This window comes from Lonchura striata, chromosome 31 (genome assembly GCF_050655825.1).
Source record: "Lonchura striata isolate lonStrDom1 chromosome 31, ASM5065582v1, whole genome shotgun sequence".
In the NCBI taxonomy this organism is placed as follows: Eukaryota; Metazoa; Chordata; class Aves; order Passeriformes; family Estrildidae; genus Lonchura; species Lonchura striata.
In genome coordinates, this window is record NC_140733.1 from 6,595,250 (window position 1) to 6,613,068 (window position 17,819).

Consider the following 17,819-nt stretch of genomic DNA (forward strand, 5'->3'; position numbering starts at 1 on the left):
AGAGAGCCGAGGCCAAGCCGAGGCTTTCCCGAAAAGCGCCGAGGTCTCTCCGGAAGCGCCCGAGGCGGCGCCGAACCCGTGCCGGAGGTGCCCGAACGAATCCGGCAATACCCGAGTCTCTCCGGAGTTGCCCAAACCCTCTCCGGAGGTGCCCGAGAGGTCTTGCCGGAGGTTGCCGAACGTCTCCGGAGGTGCCCGAAGGGCTCCGAACCGGCCGTGCCGGCGCGGAGGCGGCGGGAGCGGCGATGAAGCGCGGCCGGGGCCGGGCCCGGGGGTAGCGCGGCCGAGCGAGCGGCCATGGCGGCCAACATGTACCGCGTCGGCGGTGAGCGGGCCGGGGGCCGCGGGCAGGGACCTCCAGGAGGGGCTCTGGGGGGGGCCCTGAGGGGATTTGGGGGTCCCGGAAAGCGGAGTGTGGGGGGGGGTTGGGGGGGTCCGTGAGGGGATTTTGGGGGGGGGGGTCCGTGAGGTAAGGGGGAGGCGTGAGGGGAGTGGGAAAAGGGCGGGGGGGTTGTCTGTGAGGGGATTTGGGGGTTCCGTGAGGCGCGGGAAGGGTCGTGAGGGGAATTGTGGGGGGGGGTCGTCCGTGAGGGGTCCTGGAAAGGGGCAAGCGTGAGGGGAGTGGGGGGTGGTCAGTGAGGGGATTTGGGGGTTCCGGAAAGGGGGAGAGGGTCTTGTGAGGAAATTTGGGGGTCCCGGAAACAGCGGGGGTGTCTTGTGAGGCAATAGGCGGTGGGGGGGGAGGTCCCGTGCGGGAATTTGGAGGGAGAGGATTTAGGGGCGGGGGGGGTCCTGAAGAGGAAAGGGTCCCGTGAGGGGGTTAAGGAGGTCCCTGAGGGGATTTGGGGTGTTCGTGAGGGAACTTGGGGGTCTGTGAGGAAAAGGAGGTGCCAGAAATGGGGAGGGTTCCTTAAGGGGTGTGCTCCTTTGGGACCCCAAATTCTGAGGCGTGGAGGTGGGAGACGCCCCCCCCCCAAAAAAAAAAAAAAAATCTAAAGAAAAAAGGGGGGTGGTCTCTGATGAGAAGGGAACCCGAAATTTTTTTGGGGGGTGTCCTCCACCCTCATTTGTGAGGGAAGGTCTGTGCCAGGGGGAGACCTCTGGTCTGTAGTGGGGGGCTGGGGGGGGGAATGAGGGGGGGTCCTGTGGGGTAACAAACCCCGTTCCCATGAGGGGAACATCTGGCTGCAAAAACCCCCTGGATTTTGGGGATTTGGGTGGAACTAAGAACAATCCTGACAAGTTCGAGAAAAAGGATTTTTGGGGGGTGGGGCTGCCCTCGTGACCCCCCAATTTTTGCTCCCTATTTTTCCCCAGATTACGTCTACTTCGAGAACTCCTCCAGCAACCCCTACCTGGTGCGGCGCATCGAGGAGCTCAACAAGGTGAGACCCCTGCCCTGTTCCTCAGGGGGGTCTCCAAGCCTGGGGAGGGGGTCCCCAAGCCCAGGGGACCCCACTGACCCCCTGTGCCCCCCCAGACGGCCAATGGCAACGTGGAGGCCAAGGTGGTTTGTCTGTTCCGACGGCGTGACATCTCCAGCAGCCTCAACAGCCTGGCTGACAGCAATGCCCGTGAGTACGGGGCTTTTGGGGAGGGTTTTGGGGAGGTTTTGGGGATTTGGGGGGCAGCCTTAAAGGACAGGCCAAGGGTAATGCTGGTGGGTGGGGGATTTGGGGGGTTTTTAGGGGGTTTATAGGGCGGTCTGTGGCTCATATCACAATGGGGTGCTCCCAGAATTTGGGGAGAACTGGTTTGACATTATTGGGGTAATTTAGGGGTGCTGCAGAGGGGTCTGTGACCTCTCCCAAAGGGGCGCCCCAAATTTGAGGGGGGGTTGGAGCTGCTCGGTCTCTCTCCACCTCTCTTGGGCTGAATTTTGGGGGGGTTTTGCCAATTTTGGGGCGGGGAATTACAGGTAAAGGACTGACCCCTTTGAACCATCAAACTGGGGGGGTCCTGCCCTTCCTGGGGGGGGTCTCTCCCCTCCCACGGCCCCTCCCCCTCCCTCCCCTCCCCCTCCTCGGGGCTGTTGCCAAAAGCCCAGAGGGGGTTTAAGGAGAACAATGGGCCCTCCCAGCTGGATTTTGGGGGGGGAACACCCCGGTGTGACCCCCCCGCGGCCCCCCCAGGCGAGTTTGAGGAGGAGTCGAAGCAGCCGCCGATGACGGAGCAGCAGCGGCACCAGCTCAAGCACCGGGAGCTGTTCCTGTCCCGCCAGTTCGAGTCCCTCCCGGCCACCCACATCCGGTACCGGGGGCAGAAACGGCTCTGGGGGGGTGGGAAAACCCTCTGGGGGGTCTTCCCCTGCGTGGGGAGGGGTTTTGGGGTGACCCTCTCCCCAAATTTCCCCTACAGGGGGAAGTGCAGCGTGACGCTGCTGAACGAGACCGACATCCTGGGGCAGTACCTGGAGAAGGAGGTGAGTTCTGTGTGCCCCAAAATGGGTCTGGGGGGGGATTTTGGGGGTCTCCCCACCCTGCTGAGCCCCCCCAATGTGCCCCCTCCCCACAGGATTGCTTCTTCTACTCGCTGGTCTTCGACCCCGTGCAGAAAACGCTGCTGGCAGACCAGGGCGAGATCAGGGTGGGCTGCAAGTACCAGGCTGAGATCCCCGAGCGTCTGGCCGAAGGTTTGGGGGGTTCGGGGGGGCTCTGGGGGGTGCAGGATGGGGGGGGGGGGTCATCCTGACAGCCCCCCCAAACCTCCCCCAGGTGAGTCGGACAACCGGAACCAGCAGAAGATGGAGATGAAGGTGTGGGACCCCGACAACCCCCTGACGGACCGGCAGATCGACCAGTTCCTGGTGGTGGCTCGGTGAGGGGGGATCGGGGGGGGTCGGTGGGGGGGTCAGGGGGATTGGGGGGACCCTGCTGACCCCCCCATGTCCCCCCCAGGGCCGTGGGGACGTTTGCCCGGGCGCTGGACTGCAGCAGCTCCATCCGCCAGCCCAGCCTGCACATGAGCGCGGCCGCAGCCTCCCGGGACATCACCCTGGTGAGGGGGGACCCCAGCCCCCTGGGCACCCCATAACCTCCCTCAGAACACTCAGTTCCCACTGGGAGACCCCCAAACCTCTCTAGAACCTCCTCATTTCTCACTGGGAGACCCCAAAACTTCTTCTGAACTCCTCATGTCCTGTTGGGACATCCAAAGATTTTTTTATATCTCACATATCTCAACTGAGACACCCTAAAACCCCTTAGAACTCCTTATTTTTTACTGGGACACTTTTTCAAACCTTTTCATTTTAAATTGGAGCAGCCCAAAATATTCTTTAGAACTTCCCATTTCCCACTGGGACACCCCAAAACCTCCTTAGAACCTCCCCAAAATTTCCCATACACCCCTTAGGTGACCCCAATGCTTTCCTGGGATACCCCAAATCCCCTTCAGAGCCCCCAGAGCCCCCCAAACCTGCCCCAAACCCCCTGTTAGAGCCCTCCCAGTGCTCCCAGTTCCACACCATGGACACGCTGCAGAGGAACGGCTACGACCTGGCGCGGGCCATGGCCACGCTGGTGCCACAGGGGGACCCAAAACCCCCCAAACCTCCCCGAAAAACTCCAAATCCCCTCTTAGAGCCCTCCCAGTATATCCCAGTACACCCCATTTCCCCCAGTTCCACGCCATGGACACGCTGCAGAGGAACGGCTACGACCTGGCGCGGGCCATGGCCACGCTGGTGCCACAGGGGGACCCAAAACCCCCCAAACCTCCCCGAAAAACTCCAAATCCCCTCTTAGAGCCCTCCCAGTATATCCCAGTACACCCCATTTCCCCCAGTTCCACGCCATGGACACGCTGCAGAGGAACGGCTACAACCTGGCGCGGGCCATGGCCACGCTGGTGCCACAGGGGGACCCAAAACCCCCCAAACCTCCCCGAGAAGCCCCAAAACCCCTCTTAGAGCCCTCCCAGTATATCCCAGTACACCCCATTTCCCCCAGTTCCACGCCATGGACACGCTGCAGAGGAACGGCTACGACCTGGCGCGGGCCATGGCCACGCTGGTGCCGCAGGGGGGGCCGGTGCTGTGCCGGGATGAGATGGAGGAGTGGTCGGCCTCCGAGGCCATGCTCTTCGAGGAGGCCCTGGAGAAGTACGGCAAGGACTTCAACGACATCCGGCAGGATTTTGTGAGTGGGGGAGAGCAGCCCCTTTTTGGGGGTCCTGAGGGGGCTGAGGGACCCCCCCGAGCTCAGAGTTTGGTTCCCACAGCTGCCCTGGAAGTCGCTGGCCAGCATTGTCCAGTTCTACTACATGTGGAAAACCACTGACCGCTACATCCAGCAGGTATGGGGCTGGGCTGGGGGCTGGGGGGGCTAAAATGGGGGTTTGGGGGGCTGCAGTAATGATTTGGGGGGCTGAACTGGGGGTTTGGGGAGCTGGGGTGGGAGCTTGGGGGTCTGGGCTGGGGGTTTCGGGGACTGAAATGGGCGTTTGGGAGGCTGGGCTGGGGGTTTGGGGGGCTGAAATGGTTTGGGGGGCTGATAATGGGGTTTAAGGGCTGAAATTGGCATTTTGGAGGTCTGATATGGGGTTTTGAGGCTGATAATGGGGTTTGGGGAGCTGATTTTGGGGTTCTGGGGGGCTGATTAAGGGATTTGAGGGACTGATATGGGGTGTTGGGGGCCTGAAATGGAGGTTTTGGGGGTTGATATGGGGTTTTGGGGGGCTGAAATGGGGGGTTTGGGGGCTGATAATGGGGTTGGGGGCCTGATTTTGGGGTTCTGGGGGGCTGATTCAGGGTCAGTTCAGGTACCTGTGGGGTTTTTGATGGGCTCTGGGGGTTTTGTGGAGGTGATTTGGGGGTTCCATGTGGCTGTGGGGTTCAGGGGGGCTCCGGGGGGCTGATTTGGGGGGTTTGGGGGGGCTCAGAGCCCCCTGTGACCCCCTCCCTGCTCGCAGAAGAGGCTGAAGGCAGCGGAGGCCGACAGCAAACTGAAGCAAGTCTACATCCCCACCTAGTGAGTGGGGGGCTTTGGGGACCCCTGCCAGGCCTGGGGGGGCACAAGAGACCCCCCTGGGACCCCCCCAAAATCCTCTGACCCCCTCCCCCCTTTTCCCACAGCACTAAACCCAACCCCAACCAGATCATCTCGGTGGGCTCCAAACCTGGCGTCAACGGGGCCGGCTTCCAGAAAGGGCTGAGCTGCGAGAGCTGCCACAGTCAGTGCGGGCTGGGGGCATTTGGGGGGGTCCCAAAGGGTTTGGGGGTTCCCAGGGGTTTGGGGGGGTCCTGAGGCTGTGAGGGGTTTCTGGGGTTTGGGGGTTCCAGAAAGGGCTGAGCTGCAAGAGCTGCCACAGTCAGTGCGGGCTGGGGGCATTTGGGGGGGGTCCCAAAGGGTTTGGGAGGGAGGTCCCAAAGGGTTTGGGGGGGTCCTGAGGTCGTACGGGGGGGTCTCTGGGGTTTGTGGAACAGGAATTTGGGGGTTCCAGAAGGGGCTCCCTGGCATTTGAGGGGATCCTGGGGTGGGGTTTGGGGGCTTTTGCAGAGATTCTGAGTTTGGGTGGGATCTCTGGGTCCCCCCTCAGCATCCCAGTAACCCCCAGTTGCCCCCGCAGCGTCCCAGTCCCCCCAGTGGTACGCCTGGGGGCCCCCCAACATGCAGTGCCGCCTCTGTGCCTCCTGTTGGATCTACTGGAAGAAATACGGGGGGCTCAAGACCCCCACCCAGCTGGAGGGGGTGACCCGCAGCGCCTCGGTGAGCCCCCAGACCCCAAACCCCACTGAGGGACCCCCAAAACCTCTTGGGACCCTCAAAACCTCCTGGGAGCCCCAGATTGCCCTCAGGAACACCCAGTTTCTCTCAGAACACCCCAAACTCCCTTTTGAGCCCCCAAACCCCTCTCAGAGTCCCTAAATCCCCTTTAGAGCTCCTTAAATCCCATTTTTAGACCCCAAACCCCCCTCAGAGTCCCTAAATCCTCTTTAGAACTTTCTAAATCGCCTTTGGAGCCCCCCAAACTCCCTTCATCCTCTTTCCAAACCCCACTAAGAGCCCCTGAATTTCTTCTGGGACCTCCTTAAGCCCCCCAAATTCCACAGTAACCCCATTCCTGGGGTCATCTTTCCCCATACACCACCATGGGTGGTTTTAGGGTGGATTTTGGGGTCACCCAACCCTTTCTCACCCCACAGGAGCCCCACTTCTGGGGTTACCTGTCCTTGTACATCACCATGGGTTGATTTAGGGGGGATTTTGGGGTTGTCCAACTCTCCTGACCCCATCTAAATCCCTATAAACCCCACAGGAGCCCAACTCATGGGATCACCTGTCCCCATACACCACTGTGGGTGGATTTAGGGTGGATTTTGGGGTTGCCCAACACTGTCTCCCCCCACAGGAGCCCCACTCATGGGGTCACCTGTCCCCATACACCACTGTGGGTGGATTTGGGGTGGATTTTGGGGTCACCCAACCCTTTCTCCCCCCCACAGGAGCCCCACTCATGGGGTCACCTGTCCCCATACCCCACCATGGGTGGTTTTGGGGTGGATTTTGGGGTCACCCAACCCTTTCTAACCCCACAGGAGCCCCACTTCTGGGGTCACCTGTCCTTGTATACCACCAGGGGTGGATTTAGGGTGGATTTTGGGGTTGCCCAACCCAGTCTTACCTCACAAGAGCCCCATTCTGGGGTCACCTGTCCCTGTACCCCACCAAGGGTGGTTTTGGGGTGGATTTTGGGGTCCCCCAACCCTGTCTCCCCCCGCAGGAGCCCCATTCCCGAGGTCACCTGTCGCGGCCCGAGGCGCAGTCGCTGTCGCCGTACACGACGAGCGCCAGCCGTGCCAAGCTGCTGGCCAAGAACCGGCAGACGTTCCTGCTGCAGACCACGCGGCTGACGCGGCTCTCGCGCCGCCTGTGCCGCGACGTGCTGCAGCCGCGGCGGGCGGCGCGCCGGCCCTACGCCCCCATCAACGCCAACGCCATCAAGGCCGAGTGTGAGCAGGGAAAAAAGGGGAAAAAACGGGGGTTTGGGGGAAAAAAATGGAGGTTTGGGGGTGGTTGGGGTCCCCTCAGGGGGTATCAGAGTATATGGGATTCCTACGCCCCCATCAACGCCAATGCCATCAAGGCCGAGTGTGAGCAGGGAAACTGGGGGGAAAATGGGGGTTTGGGGGAAAAAATGGGGGATTTGAGATCCCCATCAATGCCAATGCCATCAAGGCCAAGTGTGAGCAGGGAAACGGGGAGAAATGGGGGTTTGGGGGGAAAAATGGGGTTTGGGGGGATTTGAGATCCCCATCAACACCAACGCCATCAAGGCAGAGCGTGAGTGAGGGAAATGGGGAAAAATGGGAGTTTGGGGGCAAAAAATGGGGGCTTGGGGGAAAAAAATACAGGTTTGGGGGGAAAAGAATGGGTGTTTGGGATACCCATCAACGCCAATGCCATCAAGGCTGAGTGTGAGAAATGGGAGGGAAAAACGGGGAGAAAAAGGGGATTTGGGACCCCCACCCAGGGGGATTTAGAACCCCCATCAAGGCCACGTGTGGGTGTTGGGACTGGGCGGGGGGAAGGGGGGTTTGGGACCCTTCTGTGGGACTGAAGGGGGGGTCTCATCCCCCCCTGAGCCCCCTGTGGTCCCCCCAGGCTCCATCCGGCTGCCCAAGGCCGCCAAGGCCCCCATGAAGATTCACCCGCTGACCCGGCTGCCCCTGGCTGCCATCGTCAAGGAGCTGGGTGAGGGGCTGGGGGGCGTCCTGGGGCTGGGGAGGGGTTTGGGGGGCTGGGGAGGGGGTTGGGGGGGATGCCTGGGGGTGGGGGATACAAGAGGGGGTGGTCCAGGTGGATCTGGGGGGGTCCCAAGGATGAGAGGGGAGATTTGGGGGTGTCCCGGTGGGGTGGAGGAGGGATTCAGAGTGGTCCAGATGAATTTTGGGGGTCCCAAGAATGAGGGGTGGGATTTGGGGTGTCCTGGTGGGCTGGGGGGGGGGAAATTTGAGGGGGTCTAGGTGGGCTGGGGGAGAGATTTGGGAGGGTCCAGGTGAGTCTGGGGGTGTCTGAAGGTGCTGGACCCCAACTGGGGGTCCCCAGGAGTGGTGGGGGGGTGACACCGGGGTGTGGGGGGGGCTCAGGGCCGGATTTGGGGATTTTTGGGGTCGGGGGGACACCCCCTGACCCCCCTGCCTCCCCCCCTCCCAGCGGCCCAAGCCCCCCTGAAGCCGAAGACCCCCCGAGGCACCAAGACCCCGATCAACCGGAACCAGCTGAGCCAGAGCCGGGGGCTGGCGGGGCTGGGGGGCAAGCGGGGCTACGAGGCGGGGGGAGATGGCCACCGGCCCCCCCGCATGAGGGTACGGGGCAGGGGGGATTGACAGGGGAGTGGGGTGATTGACAGGGGAGTGGGGTGATTGACAGGGGAATGGGGTGATTGACAGGGGCATGGGGTGATTGACAGGGGAATGGGGTGATTGACAGGGGAGTGGGGTGATTGACAGGGGAGTGGGGTGATTGACAGGGGAATGGGGTGATTGACAGGGGCATGGGGTGATTGATGGGGAAATTGGGGGTGATTGACAGGGGAAAGGGGTGATTGACATGGGTGGCAGTGATTGACAGGGGAATGGGGTGATTGACAGGGAGCATTGGGGTGATTGATATGGGTGGGGGTGATTGATGGGGAAATTGGGGGTGATTGACAGGGGAAAGGGGTGATTGACAGGGAGCATTGGAGTGATTGACAGGGGAATGGGGTGATTGACAGGGGGTGGAGTTTGGGAGGTGATTGACAGGGGTGAAACATGCGGGGGTGGGGCTTGGAGTGATTGACAGTGGGCGGGGCCGTTGGAACTGGGAGCTGATTGGAGCAATGAGGGTTTGTGGGCGGTGACTTGGGTTGATTGACATGCACGTTGAGGGGCTTGGGGCGTGGTTATGGGGTGACCGACGGCCTCACGGCGCGCCGTGATTGGCCGGGTGAAACGCGCGCCCTGGCGGGGGCGGGCTGTGATTGGGCGGCGGGCTGGCGCGGCGCGCTGTGATTGGCCGGAGGGCGGGGCTGACGCTGCCGCGCAGGTCGGAACGGCGGCGCTGCCGTTCTCGGCCAACGGGCGCCCCCTGGCGGCCGCGCTGCGCCCCGCGCCCCCCCCGGGCACCAAACGGCAGAAACTGAACCCGGCGGACGCCCCAAACCCCGTGGTGTTCGTGGCCACCAAGGACACCCGGTACGGGGCCTGAGCGGTGGGGGGGAGGGGTCCTCAGGGGCTTTTGGGGGTTCTGAGGAGATTTAAGGGGATCCTGAGGGGGTTTGGAGAGCCCTGAAAAGATCTTGGGTGTCCCAAGGGGTTTGGGGGGGTCCTGAGGGTATCTTGGGGGGTTCTGAAAGGATGTGAGAGGGTCCTGAGGGGACTTCAGGGGATCCTCAAGGGATTTGGAGGGGTTCCTGAGAGGGTCTGGGGAGTCTTGAGGGGATCTGGGGTGTATTGAGCAGGTTTGGGGGGGTCCTGAGGGGACTTGGGGAGTTCGGAAGGGGTTTGAGGGATCCTGAGGGGATTTGGGGGTTTCTGAAGGGGTTTTGGAAGTCCTCAGGGACTTTTGGGAGGGTTGTAACAGGGTTTGACAGATCCTGAGGGGTTCTGGGAGGGTCCTGAGGGGCTTTGGGATGTCCTGGGGGGGTTTAGCAGGATCTTGACGGGGTTTGAGAGATCTTGAGGGAATCGTGGGGGGGGTTCCGGGGGGGTTTGAGGGATCCTGAGCAGATTTGGGAGGTCTGGGAGGGTCCTGAGGAGCCCTGGGGGTCCTGAGGGGGTTTGGCAGGATCCTAACAGGATTTGAGGGATCCTGAGGGGATTTGGGAGGTCTGGGAAGGTCCTGAGGAGCTTTGGGCTCCCCTGGCAGGGTCTGACCTGCCCTGGCACAGTCAATACCCCCCCAGATCACCCAGAATGGGAATGTTGGGATTATTCCTTTGGGGGAACCACACAGAACGTGTCCCCCCGCCCCAGCTCACGGAGGTGGGGTGGGGGGGGGGGTGTCACGGGGAGTTTTTTGGGGTTCCCCGCCGTGACCCCCCCCCCCCACCACGATCCGCAGGGCTCTGCGGAAGGCGCTGACGCACCTGGAGCTGCGCCGCGCCGCCCGGCGCCCCAACCTCCCGCTGAAGGTGAAACCGGGGCTCCCCCCGCTGCGCCCGGGGGGGGCCCTGCCGCCCCCCGCCGCCGCCCCGCACCCCGCCAGCACCTCGGAGCCCATCGTCCTCGAGGACTGACCCCCGCCCTGCCCTGCCCCTTTTGTATTTTTTTTATTTCCATAGAAAAAATAAACCTCGCGGGGGGGGGGGTTGGGGGTTGGGGGGGGTGTCGGGTGCCCCTCCCCCCGCTCTCCGTTCTGCCCCTCCCCCCCCCCCCCCGCGGGCCCCTTTTGTACGTGGAGCGACGCCCCCGGTTTTGTATCTCGGGCTGTCCCGGTTCTGTAGCGACAGGAAATAAACGCGATGAGTTTTTTCTTCAGCGGGAGGCACAAAACGGCGGCGGGGGGAAACGGGGGAGCACCGGGAGGAATGTTTGTGTTGGGGCGCGTTGCCGGGGGGAAAAGCGTGGGGGACGGACCGCGCGTGGGGGAGCGGGAAGGGACGGACACTTCCGGCGGAAGTAGCGGAGGGACGGGCGCGGGAACCGGGCCCGCCATGGAACCGGAGCCGGGCCCTGATCCCGCCCCGGGGCTCGATCGCGACATGGAGCCGGGCCGCGACCCGGTAACGGGCCCGGTGCCGGTAACCGACCCGGCCGCCGATCCCGACGTGGAGCCGCTGCACCGGGGCGGTTTCCGCTGCCGCCTGTGCCAGATCACCGCGGCCAACCGTGAGTGCTGCCGGGGCTCCGGGACCCTGCACGCGCGGGCCGGTGGTTACCGGCACCGGGGGCGGTAGGCTCCCGGTTAACGGGACCGGCGGCTCCGGGACCCTCCCGTGACTCCCCGGTTCCCGTGCCCGGGCCGGGCTCCGGGACCCTGTTCACCAGAACAGCGAGGGCTCTAAGCTCCGTTTTAACCGGGACCGGGGATCTCCGGGACCCCAATTCCCGGTCTGGGGGGGTTTCCATGACTCCAGTTCCCGTTCCCGTGGGTCCCTCCCTGTCCCGGTGCCCCCAGCTCCTGCTCCCGGTGTCCCCAGTTCCCGTTGCTATTCCCGTTCCCGGTGTCCCCACTCCCATTCCCGGTGTCCCGTTCCCGGTGTCCCATTCCCATCCTCAGTGTCTCGTTCCCATTCCCGGTGTTCCCGTTCCAATTCCTATTCCCGTTCCCGGTGTCCCGTTCCCATTCCCGGTGTCCCGTTCCCATTCCCGGTGTCCCGTTCCCATTTCTATTCCCGTTCCCGGTGTCCCTTTCCCGCTGTCCCGTTCCCATTCCCGGTGTTCCCGTTCCCATTTCTATTCCCGTTCCCGGTATCCCGTTCCCGGTGTCCCGTTCCCATTCCCGCTGTCCCATTCCCGGTGTCCCGTTCCCATTCCCGGTGTTCCCGTCCCCATTCACAGTGTCCCGTTTCCATTTCTATTCCCGTTCCCGGTATCCCGTTCCCGCTGTCCCGTTCCCGGTGTTCCCATTCCCATTTCTATTCCCATTCCCGCTGTCCCGTTCCCCCGGCAGTTCCCAGCCTGCGCTCGCACCTGGCCGGGCGGCGGCACCGGCGGCTCCGGTGGCTCCGGTTCGAGCGGCGCGCGCAGGAGCAGCGGAGCCTCTTCGTCAGCGGCTTCTCCCGCGGCACCGCGCCCGAGCAGCTGCGGCGCCACTTCCGCGCCTTCGGGCCGGTCGCGACAGTCGTCATGGACAAGGAGAAGGTGCGGGCGGCCTCGGCCGTGTCGCGACAGGCGGGGAGGGAGGTCGGCACCCCGCGGCTCCCGCCCCCGCGGGACCTCGGGTGGAAATTTTGGGGCTCTCGGGGCGTGCCGCGATCGTCGCGATAGTCAAGGACGAAGTGTGGGGGGGGGGATTGGGTGGCCCCCTCCCCATGGCGCTCGCCTGTCGCGACAGGGGCTGTTCGCCATCGTGGAGCTGCAGGACGCCGCGGGGCGGCAGCGGGCGCTGGATGAGCCCCGCCACGTCCTGGAGGGGCGGCGGCTGCGGGTGCGGCCCCGGGAGCACCGGGACTTCCCCCGGGCCCCGCCCCGGGACCCTCCCGGGACCCCCCCGGGACCCCCGGGGCTGCTGCAGGCGCTGGGCCGGGCCCAGGATGTGAGTGGGGGGCTCGGCCGGGGGGTGTGGGGGGCTTGAGGGGTTTTTGGGGGGGTTTCGGGGGGGTCCTGAGAACCCTCCTGGGGATTTGGGGGGCTCGAGGGGTTTTTGGGGGGGTCCCGAAGCACTCCCTGTTGGGTTTGGGGGTGTCCTGGGGGGCTTGAGGGGTTTTTGGGGGGGTTTAGGGAGGGTCCCAAAGCTCTCCCAGGGCTTTAGGGGGCTCCCAGTTTGCCCAGTGCAGATGTGGAGGGGCTCCCAGTTTGGCCAGTAGGGATGGGGGGGGATTCCCAGTTTGCCCAGTAAGGATGGGGGGGTTCCCAGTTTGCCCAGTAAGGATGGGGGGGTTCTCCCAGTGCTCCCAGTCTGCCCAGTAAGGATGGGGGGGGTTCCCAGTTTGCCCAGTAAGGATGGGGGGGTTCCCAGTGCTCCCAGTCTGCCCAGTAAGGATGTGGGGGGTTCCCAGTTTGCCCAGTAAGGATGGGGGGGGTTCCCAGTTTGCCCAGTAAGGATGAGGGGGGGTTCCCAGTTTGCCCAGTAAGGATGGGGGGGTTCCCAGTGCTCCCAGTTTGCCCAGTAAGGATGGGGTGTTCCCAGTGCTCCCAGTCTGCCCAGTAAGGATGGGGGGGGTTCCCAGTTTGCCCAGTAAGGATGGGGGGGTTCTCCCAGTGCTCCCAGTCTGCCCAGTAAGGATGGGGGGGTTCCCAGTTTGCCCAGTAAGGATGGGGGGGGTTCCCAGTTTGCCCAGTAAGGATGGGGGGGTTCCCAGTTTGCCCAGTAAGGATGGGGGGGGGTTCCCAGTGCTCCCAGTCTGCCCAGTAAGGATGGGGGGGGTTCCCAGTTTGCCCAGTAAGGATGGGGGGGTTCTCCCAGTGCTCCCAGTCTGCCTCGCGCAGGTGGAGGCGCAGCTGCAGCTGCTGGTGCAGGCGCTGGAGCTGAGCGCGGCCGAGCGGCGCCTGCGGCGGCTCCTGGTGGCCCTGATCCAGGAGGTGTTCGGCGAGTTCTTCCCAGGTGGGCACAGCTGGCACAGCTGGGGACACCTGGCACAGCTGGGCACAGCTGGGGACACCTGGCACAGCTGGGCACAGCTGGCACGGTCACATGGGGGTGGCAGGGGGTGGGACAGGGCTGTGACATGTCCCAGGTGTGTGCCAGGTGTGTGATGCTTCCCAAGCGTGTCCCTCACCTGTCCCCACCCGTGTCCCCCAGGCTGCTCCGTTGTCCCCTACGGCTCCTCCGTCAACGGCTTCGACGTCCACGGCTGCGACCTCGACCTGCACCTGGAGCTGGGGGACCCCCAGAGCCCGGAGACCCCCAAAATCCCTGACCTTAACCCAAACGGGGACCCCCAGAGCCCGGAGACCCCCAAAATCCCTGACCTTAACCCAAACGGGGACCCCCAGAGCCCGGAGACCCCCAAAGTCCTTGATCTTAACCTAAACGGGGACCCCCAGAGCCCAGAGACCCCCAAAATCCCTGATCTTAACCCAAACGGGAACCCCCAGAGCCCAGAGACCCCCAAAATCCCTGATCTTAACCCAAACGGGAACCCCCAGAGCCCAGAGACCCCCAAAATCCCTGATCTTACCACAAACGGGGATCCCCAGAGCCCGGAGACCCCCAAAATCCCTGATCTTACCACAAACGGGGATCCCCAGAGCCCGGAGACCCCCAAAATCCCTGATCTTACCACAAATGGGGACCCCCAGAGCCCAGAGACCCCCAAAATCCCTGACCTTAACCCAAACGGGAACCTCCAGAGCCCAGAGACCCCCAAAATCCCTGATCTTACCACAAATCGGGACCCCCAGAGCCCAGAGACCCCCAGAATCCCTGACCTTAACCTAAACGGGAACCCCCAGAGCCAGGGGGGGACACTGCTGGGAGATGGGGACCCCCCTCCCAATGGGTCCCTTTTGGGGGACAAGGACCCCCACCTCAAGGGGTCCCTTTTGGGGGACAAAGGGTCTCTTTTGGGGTCCATTTTGGGTGACAGAGACCCCTCCTCTGAGGGGTCCCTTCTGGGGTCCGAGGGGTCCCTTCTGGGGTCCCTTTCGGGTGACCGAGACCCCTCCCGGGCCGCCTCTCCCACGGGGTGCGGCTCTGAGTGGGGGTCCCTGTCAGGGGATGAGTCCCCCGAGGCCGAGGGGTCCCCTTTGGGGTGCGGGGGGTCCCTTTTGGGGCGCGGGGCCCCCCCGGAGCAGGTGCTGGCGCTGGTGGGGGCGGTGCTGCGGCGCTGCGTGCCGGGGGTCCGGGGGGTCCGCGCCGTGCCCGGCGCTCGGCGCCCCGTGGTCAAATTCAGCCACAAACAGTCCGGGCTGGCCGGGGACGTGTGCCTGGACAACCGGTACGGACTGGGGGCAACTGGGGGGGACTGGGAGGGACTGGGAGCGGGGATGGGGACGTTGGGGGGGACTGGGAGCCACTGGGAGGGACTGGGGGCAACTGGGAGGGACTAGGATGGACTGGAAGCAGGGGATGGGGACACGAGGGGGGCATTGGGAGGGACTGGAAGAGGACTGGGAGCGGGGATGGGGGTGTTGGGAGGGACTGGGAGCCACTGGGAGAGACTGGGGGCAACTGGGAGGGACTGGGAGCAAGGAATGGGGATGTTGGGAGGGACTGGGGGCAACTGGGAGGCACTGGGAGCATGGGATGGGGGCATGACGGGGGCGTTGGGAGTGAGTGAAGGGCACTCGGGGAAACTGGGAGGGAACGGGGGGGCACCTTCTAATTCCGTTCTTTTCTTTCTCCCACTTTCCCTACTCCTCCTCCTCCTTTTTTCCCTTTTGTCCCTTTTCCCTGTTCTTTTTATCCCTTTTCCCCACTCTTTTTTCCCCATTCCCCCTTTTCCCTGCCCCATTTTCCCCTTTCGCCCCTTTTCCCTGCCCTTTTTCCCCGTTTTTCCCGTTTTTTGCCCCAAACCTGCCCCAGCCTGGCCCTGTTCAACACGCAGTTCCTGCGCCTCTGCGCCGACGCCGACCCGCGGGTGCGGCCCCTGGGCTACGCCGTGCGCCTCTGGGCGGGGGGGCAGCGCCTGGCAGGTGAGGGGGGCCGGGACCCCTCCCCAAAATGGGCTGGGACCCCTCAAAGGGGGCTGGAACCCCCCAAAAACAGGCTGGAACTCCCAAAAAGAGGCAGAGACCCCCTAAAGTAGGAAGAGAACCCTGAACATCACTGAGCGAGGAGGGGGCTCAGAGCCCCCACCCCACCACCAAACTCCTCCAAGCAGCAAGGGGGGGTCGTGGCCAATTGAGGGGGGGTCACAGCTCACTGGGGACCCTCGGCACGACCCCCCCCCCATTATTCCCGCAGGGAACCGGGCCGGGGGCGGCCCCCTCCTCACCAACTACGCGCTGACGCTGCTGCTGGTGCTGTTCCTGCAGAGCCGCAGCCCCCCGGTGCTGCCCTCGGTGCGGCGCCTCCGCCTCCTGGCAGGTGCCCACACCCCCCCTTCCCCTTTTTGGGGGTCCCCGCCCCATTTTGGGGGTCCCTGACCCCCCCCGGTGTCGGTTGCAGGGCCCCAGGACCGTGCCCAGGTTGGGGGGTGGGATTGCAGCTTCCCCCGGGACGCGGCGGCGCTGGAGCCCAGCGGGAACGACCAGAGCGCCGGTGAGGGGGAACCGGGGGTCCCCAAATCCGGGAGGGGCTCCTGACCCACTGGGGGGGGTCCCCAAATCCGGGGGTGGGATCCTGACCCTCTGGGAGGGGGTCCCTAAATCGGGAAGGGGCTCCTGATCCACTGTGGGGCCTCAAATCCCACTGGGTTTTGGGGGGATTCTGGGTGATTTTGAAGGTATTTTTGGGGTTGGCTCTGGTTGGTTTTTGGGTATTTTTGGGTGTGATTTGGAGGGATTCTGGGTGGTTTTAGGGCAGTTTCTGGGTGTTTTTAGGAGAGTTTTTGTGTGATTTTGAGGGTATTTTTGGGGCTGTTTCTGGGTGGTTTTGGTGGTATTTTTTTGGCTGTTTCTGGTTGGTTTTAGGGCAGTTTCTGGATGTTTTCGTGGGTGTTTTTTCTTGATTTTGGGGGTGTCCTGGGTATTTTCGGGAGTGTCTCCACGGCTCTCTGACCACCCCCTCCCTCCCCCCAGCCTCCCTCCTGGCCGAATTCTTCTCCTATTTCGGTAGCCTGAATTTGGGGGAGCTCCTCCTGTCCCCCCTGGAGGGCCGAGCTCTGCCTCGCCCCCCTCCCGAGACCCTCGGGGGTCTCCGCCCGGGCCCCCTGACCCTGCAGGACCCCTTCGAGCTGAGCCACAACGTGGCCGCCAATGTCACGGCGCGCACGGTGTCGCGATTCGTGCGCTGCTGTCGCGACGCCGCCCGGCTCTGTCGCGGCCCCGAGTTCCTCCAAAAATCACGCAGGGGCCGGCCCTGGGGCGTGATGCGGCTGCTCCAGCCCGGCCCCGGCGGCGATCGCGGCGCTTTTGGGGATTCCGAGGGGAAATTCCTCATCCCGGTCCCGCTGCCACCCCCGGCGGGGCGCGGGCGGGTCCCGCAGCGCGAGGTTTGTGCGGCCGTGGGCTTCGTGCTGCGGGAGCTGCTGGGCTGCGGCTGCGAGCCCCGGGGCGAGCTGGGCCACCTGGAGCGGGCGACGGGCCATTCCCGAGGGGAATTTGGGGATTTGGGGACACCACCGGGAGCTCAGTGCCACCTGGAGCGGGCGGCGGGCCATTCCCGAGGGGAATTTGGGGATTTGGGGACACCACCGGGAGCTCAGTGCCACCTGGAGCGGGCGACGGGCGATTCCCGAGGGGAATTTGGGGATTTGGGGACACCACCGGGAGCCCAGTGTCACCTGGAGGGGGTGACGGGCGATTCCCAGCGGGAATTTGGGGATTTGGGGACACCACCGGGAGCCCAGTGCCACCTGGAGGAGGCGACAGGCGATTCCCAGTGGGAATTTGGGGACGCGGGGACACCGGGACCGGGCTCCAAGCGTCGCCTCCCCGAGGGGGTCCCGTCCGGGGCGGGGGTCCCGCCCGCAAAGCGGCCCCGGGGCCCCGCGGGCTCGTCCCGGTGGAGCTGCTGCGTCTGGTACCGGGTGTGGCGGGGCCGCCGCCGCCTCCGCCGCCGCCTCCGGCCCCGGGCGGGCTCCGGGGGGGCTCCGGGCACCGAGGGGAACCGGGGGGATCAAAGTCTTGAGGGTCCCGAGGGTCCTGGAGGGGCTCAGAATGCCGGGGGGGCTGGGGGTCCCGGGGATGTTCAGGATCCTCTGGGGGTTGGGGGTCCCGGTGGTCTCGGGGGTCCCGGGAGCTGCCCCCTGGCCCTGGAGCGAGCCGTAACCGAGGCCATTGTCCGAGGGGACACCGGGACCCCCCCCGGGCCGCCCCCGGAGCCGCTGCTGCGTTTCCAGCTCAGCGCCCGCCCGGGGGGGTCGCGCCGGGACCCCCAAATGCTGCTGCACCTCCAGCCCGAGCCCCCCTCGCCGCTTTTCCACGAGTTTTTCCACTTTTTGCGGAGTTTTCTGCCCGAAATGGTGCGGCAGCGCCTGGGCTGGGGGGCGGGGGGCCCGGAGACCCCCGGGGGGGTGGGGGTCGGGGGCAGTCAGGGGGGAATTTTGTAAATTCTGAGGTTTTCCAGTAAAATCCGTTCTGCAGCGTGGCCGGGGCCGTTACTGGGGGGGAAGAGGGAACTGGGGGA

The 17,819-nt window shown here is 64.3% G+C and overlaps 2 protein-coding genes across 6 annotated transcripts; both read left to right on the forward strand.

Annotated features, from left to right (window-relative positions):
- The first annotated feature begins 66 nt into the window (after positions 1-66).
- Positions 67-10,462, forward strand: LOC146764818 (metastasis-associated protein MTA2). 5 transcript variants are annotated; one of them, XM_085563516.1, is made up of 18 exons: positions 67-325; positions 1,318-1,385; positions 1,481-1,574; positions 2,133-2,250; positions 2,359-2,422; positions 2,515-2,632; positions 2,715-2,817; positions 2,898-2,997; positions 3,951-4,139; positions 4,222-4,296; positions 4,915-4,970; positions 5,075-5,172; positions 5,569-5,708; positions 6,724-6,952; positions 7,605-7,694; positions 8,157-8,308; positions 9,030-9,178; positions 10,047-10,462. In XM_085563516.1, the coding sequence occupies exons 1-18, from the start codon at positions 298-300 to the stop codon at positions 10,219-10,221; spliced, it is 2,046 nt and encodes a 681-aa protein (XP_085419642.1). In that variant the 5' UTR covers positions 67-297; the 3' UTR covers positions 10,222-10,462. The 5 variants fall into 5 exon arrangements, with proteins under 5 accessions (XP_085419642.1, XP_085419641.1, XP_085419643.1 ...); XM_085563515.1 differs by having other exon boundaries at positions 74-325; positions 4,912-4,970; XM_085563517.1 differs by lacking the exon at positions 9,030-9,178 and having other exon boundaries at positions 76-325; positions 4,912-4,970; positions 8,157-8,231; positions 10,191-10,462.
- Positions 10,447-17,790, forward strand: LOC146764819 (speckle targeted PIP5K1A-regulated poly(A) polymerase-like). Its single transcript, XM_085563465.1, has 9 exons — positions 10,447-10,813; positions 11,598-11,788; positions 11,982-12,182; positions 13,076-13,190; positions 13,389-14,526; positions 15,114-15,223; positions 15,495-15,617; positions 15,699-15,791; positions 16,271-17,790. Exons 1-9 carry the CDS (start codon positions 10,447-10,449, stop codon positions 17,740-17,742), a joined length of 3,810 nt encoding a protein of 1,269 aa, XP_085419591.1. The 3' UTR covers positions 17,743-17,790.
- Positions 17,791-17,819: the final 29 nt, after the last annotated feature.

Excerpts from the sequence above, each read along its gene's own strand:
- LOC146764819 (XM_085563465.1), top strand. The coding sequence starts at position 10,447 with ATGAGTTTTTTCTTCAGCGGGAGGCACAAAACGGCGGCGGGGGGAAAC. Across the intron at positions 10,814-11,597 it reads CCAGATCACCGCGGCCAACC|TTCCCAGCCTGCGCTCGCAC; the intron begins GTGAGTGCTGCC and ends TTCCCCCGGCAG. Across the intron at positions 15,224-15,494 it reads GGGGGGGCAGCGCCTGGCAG|GGAACCGGGCCGGGGGCGGC; the intron begins GTGAGGGGGGCC and ends TTATTCCCGCAG.
- LOC146764818 (XM_085563515.1), top strand. The coding sequence starts at position 298 with ATGGCGGCCAACATGTACCGCGTCGGCG. Across the intron at positions 1,386-1,480 it reads GCATCGAGGAGCTCAACAAG|ACGGCCAATGGCAACGTGGA; the intron begins GTGAGACCCCTG and ends GTGCCCCCCCAG. Across the intron at positions 4,140-4,221 it reads ACGACATCCGGCAGGATTTT|CTGCCCTGGAAGTCGCTGGC; the intron begins GTGAGTGGGGGA and ends TGGTTCCCACAG.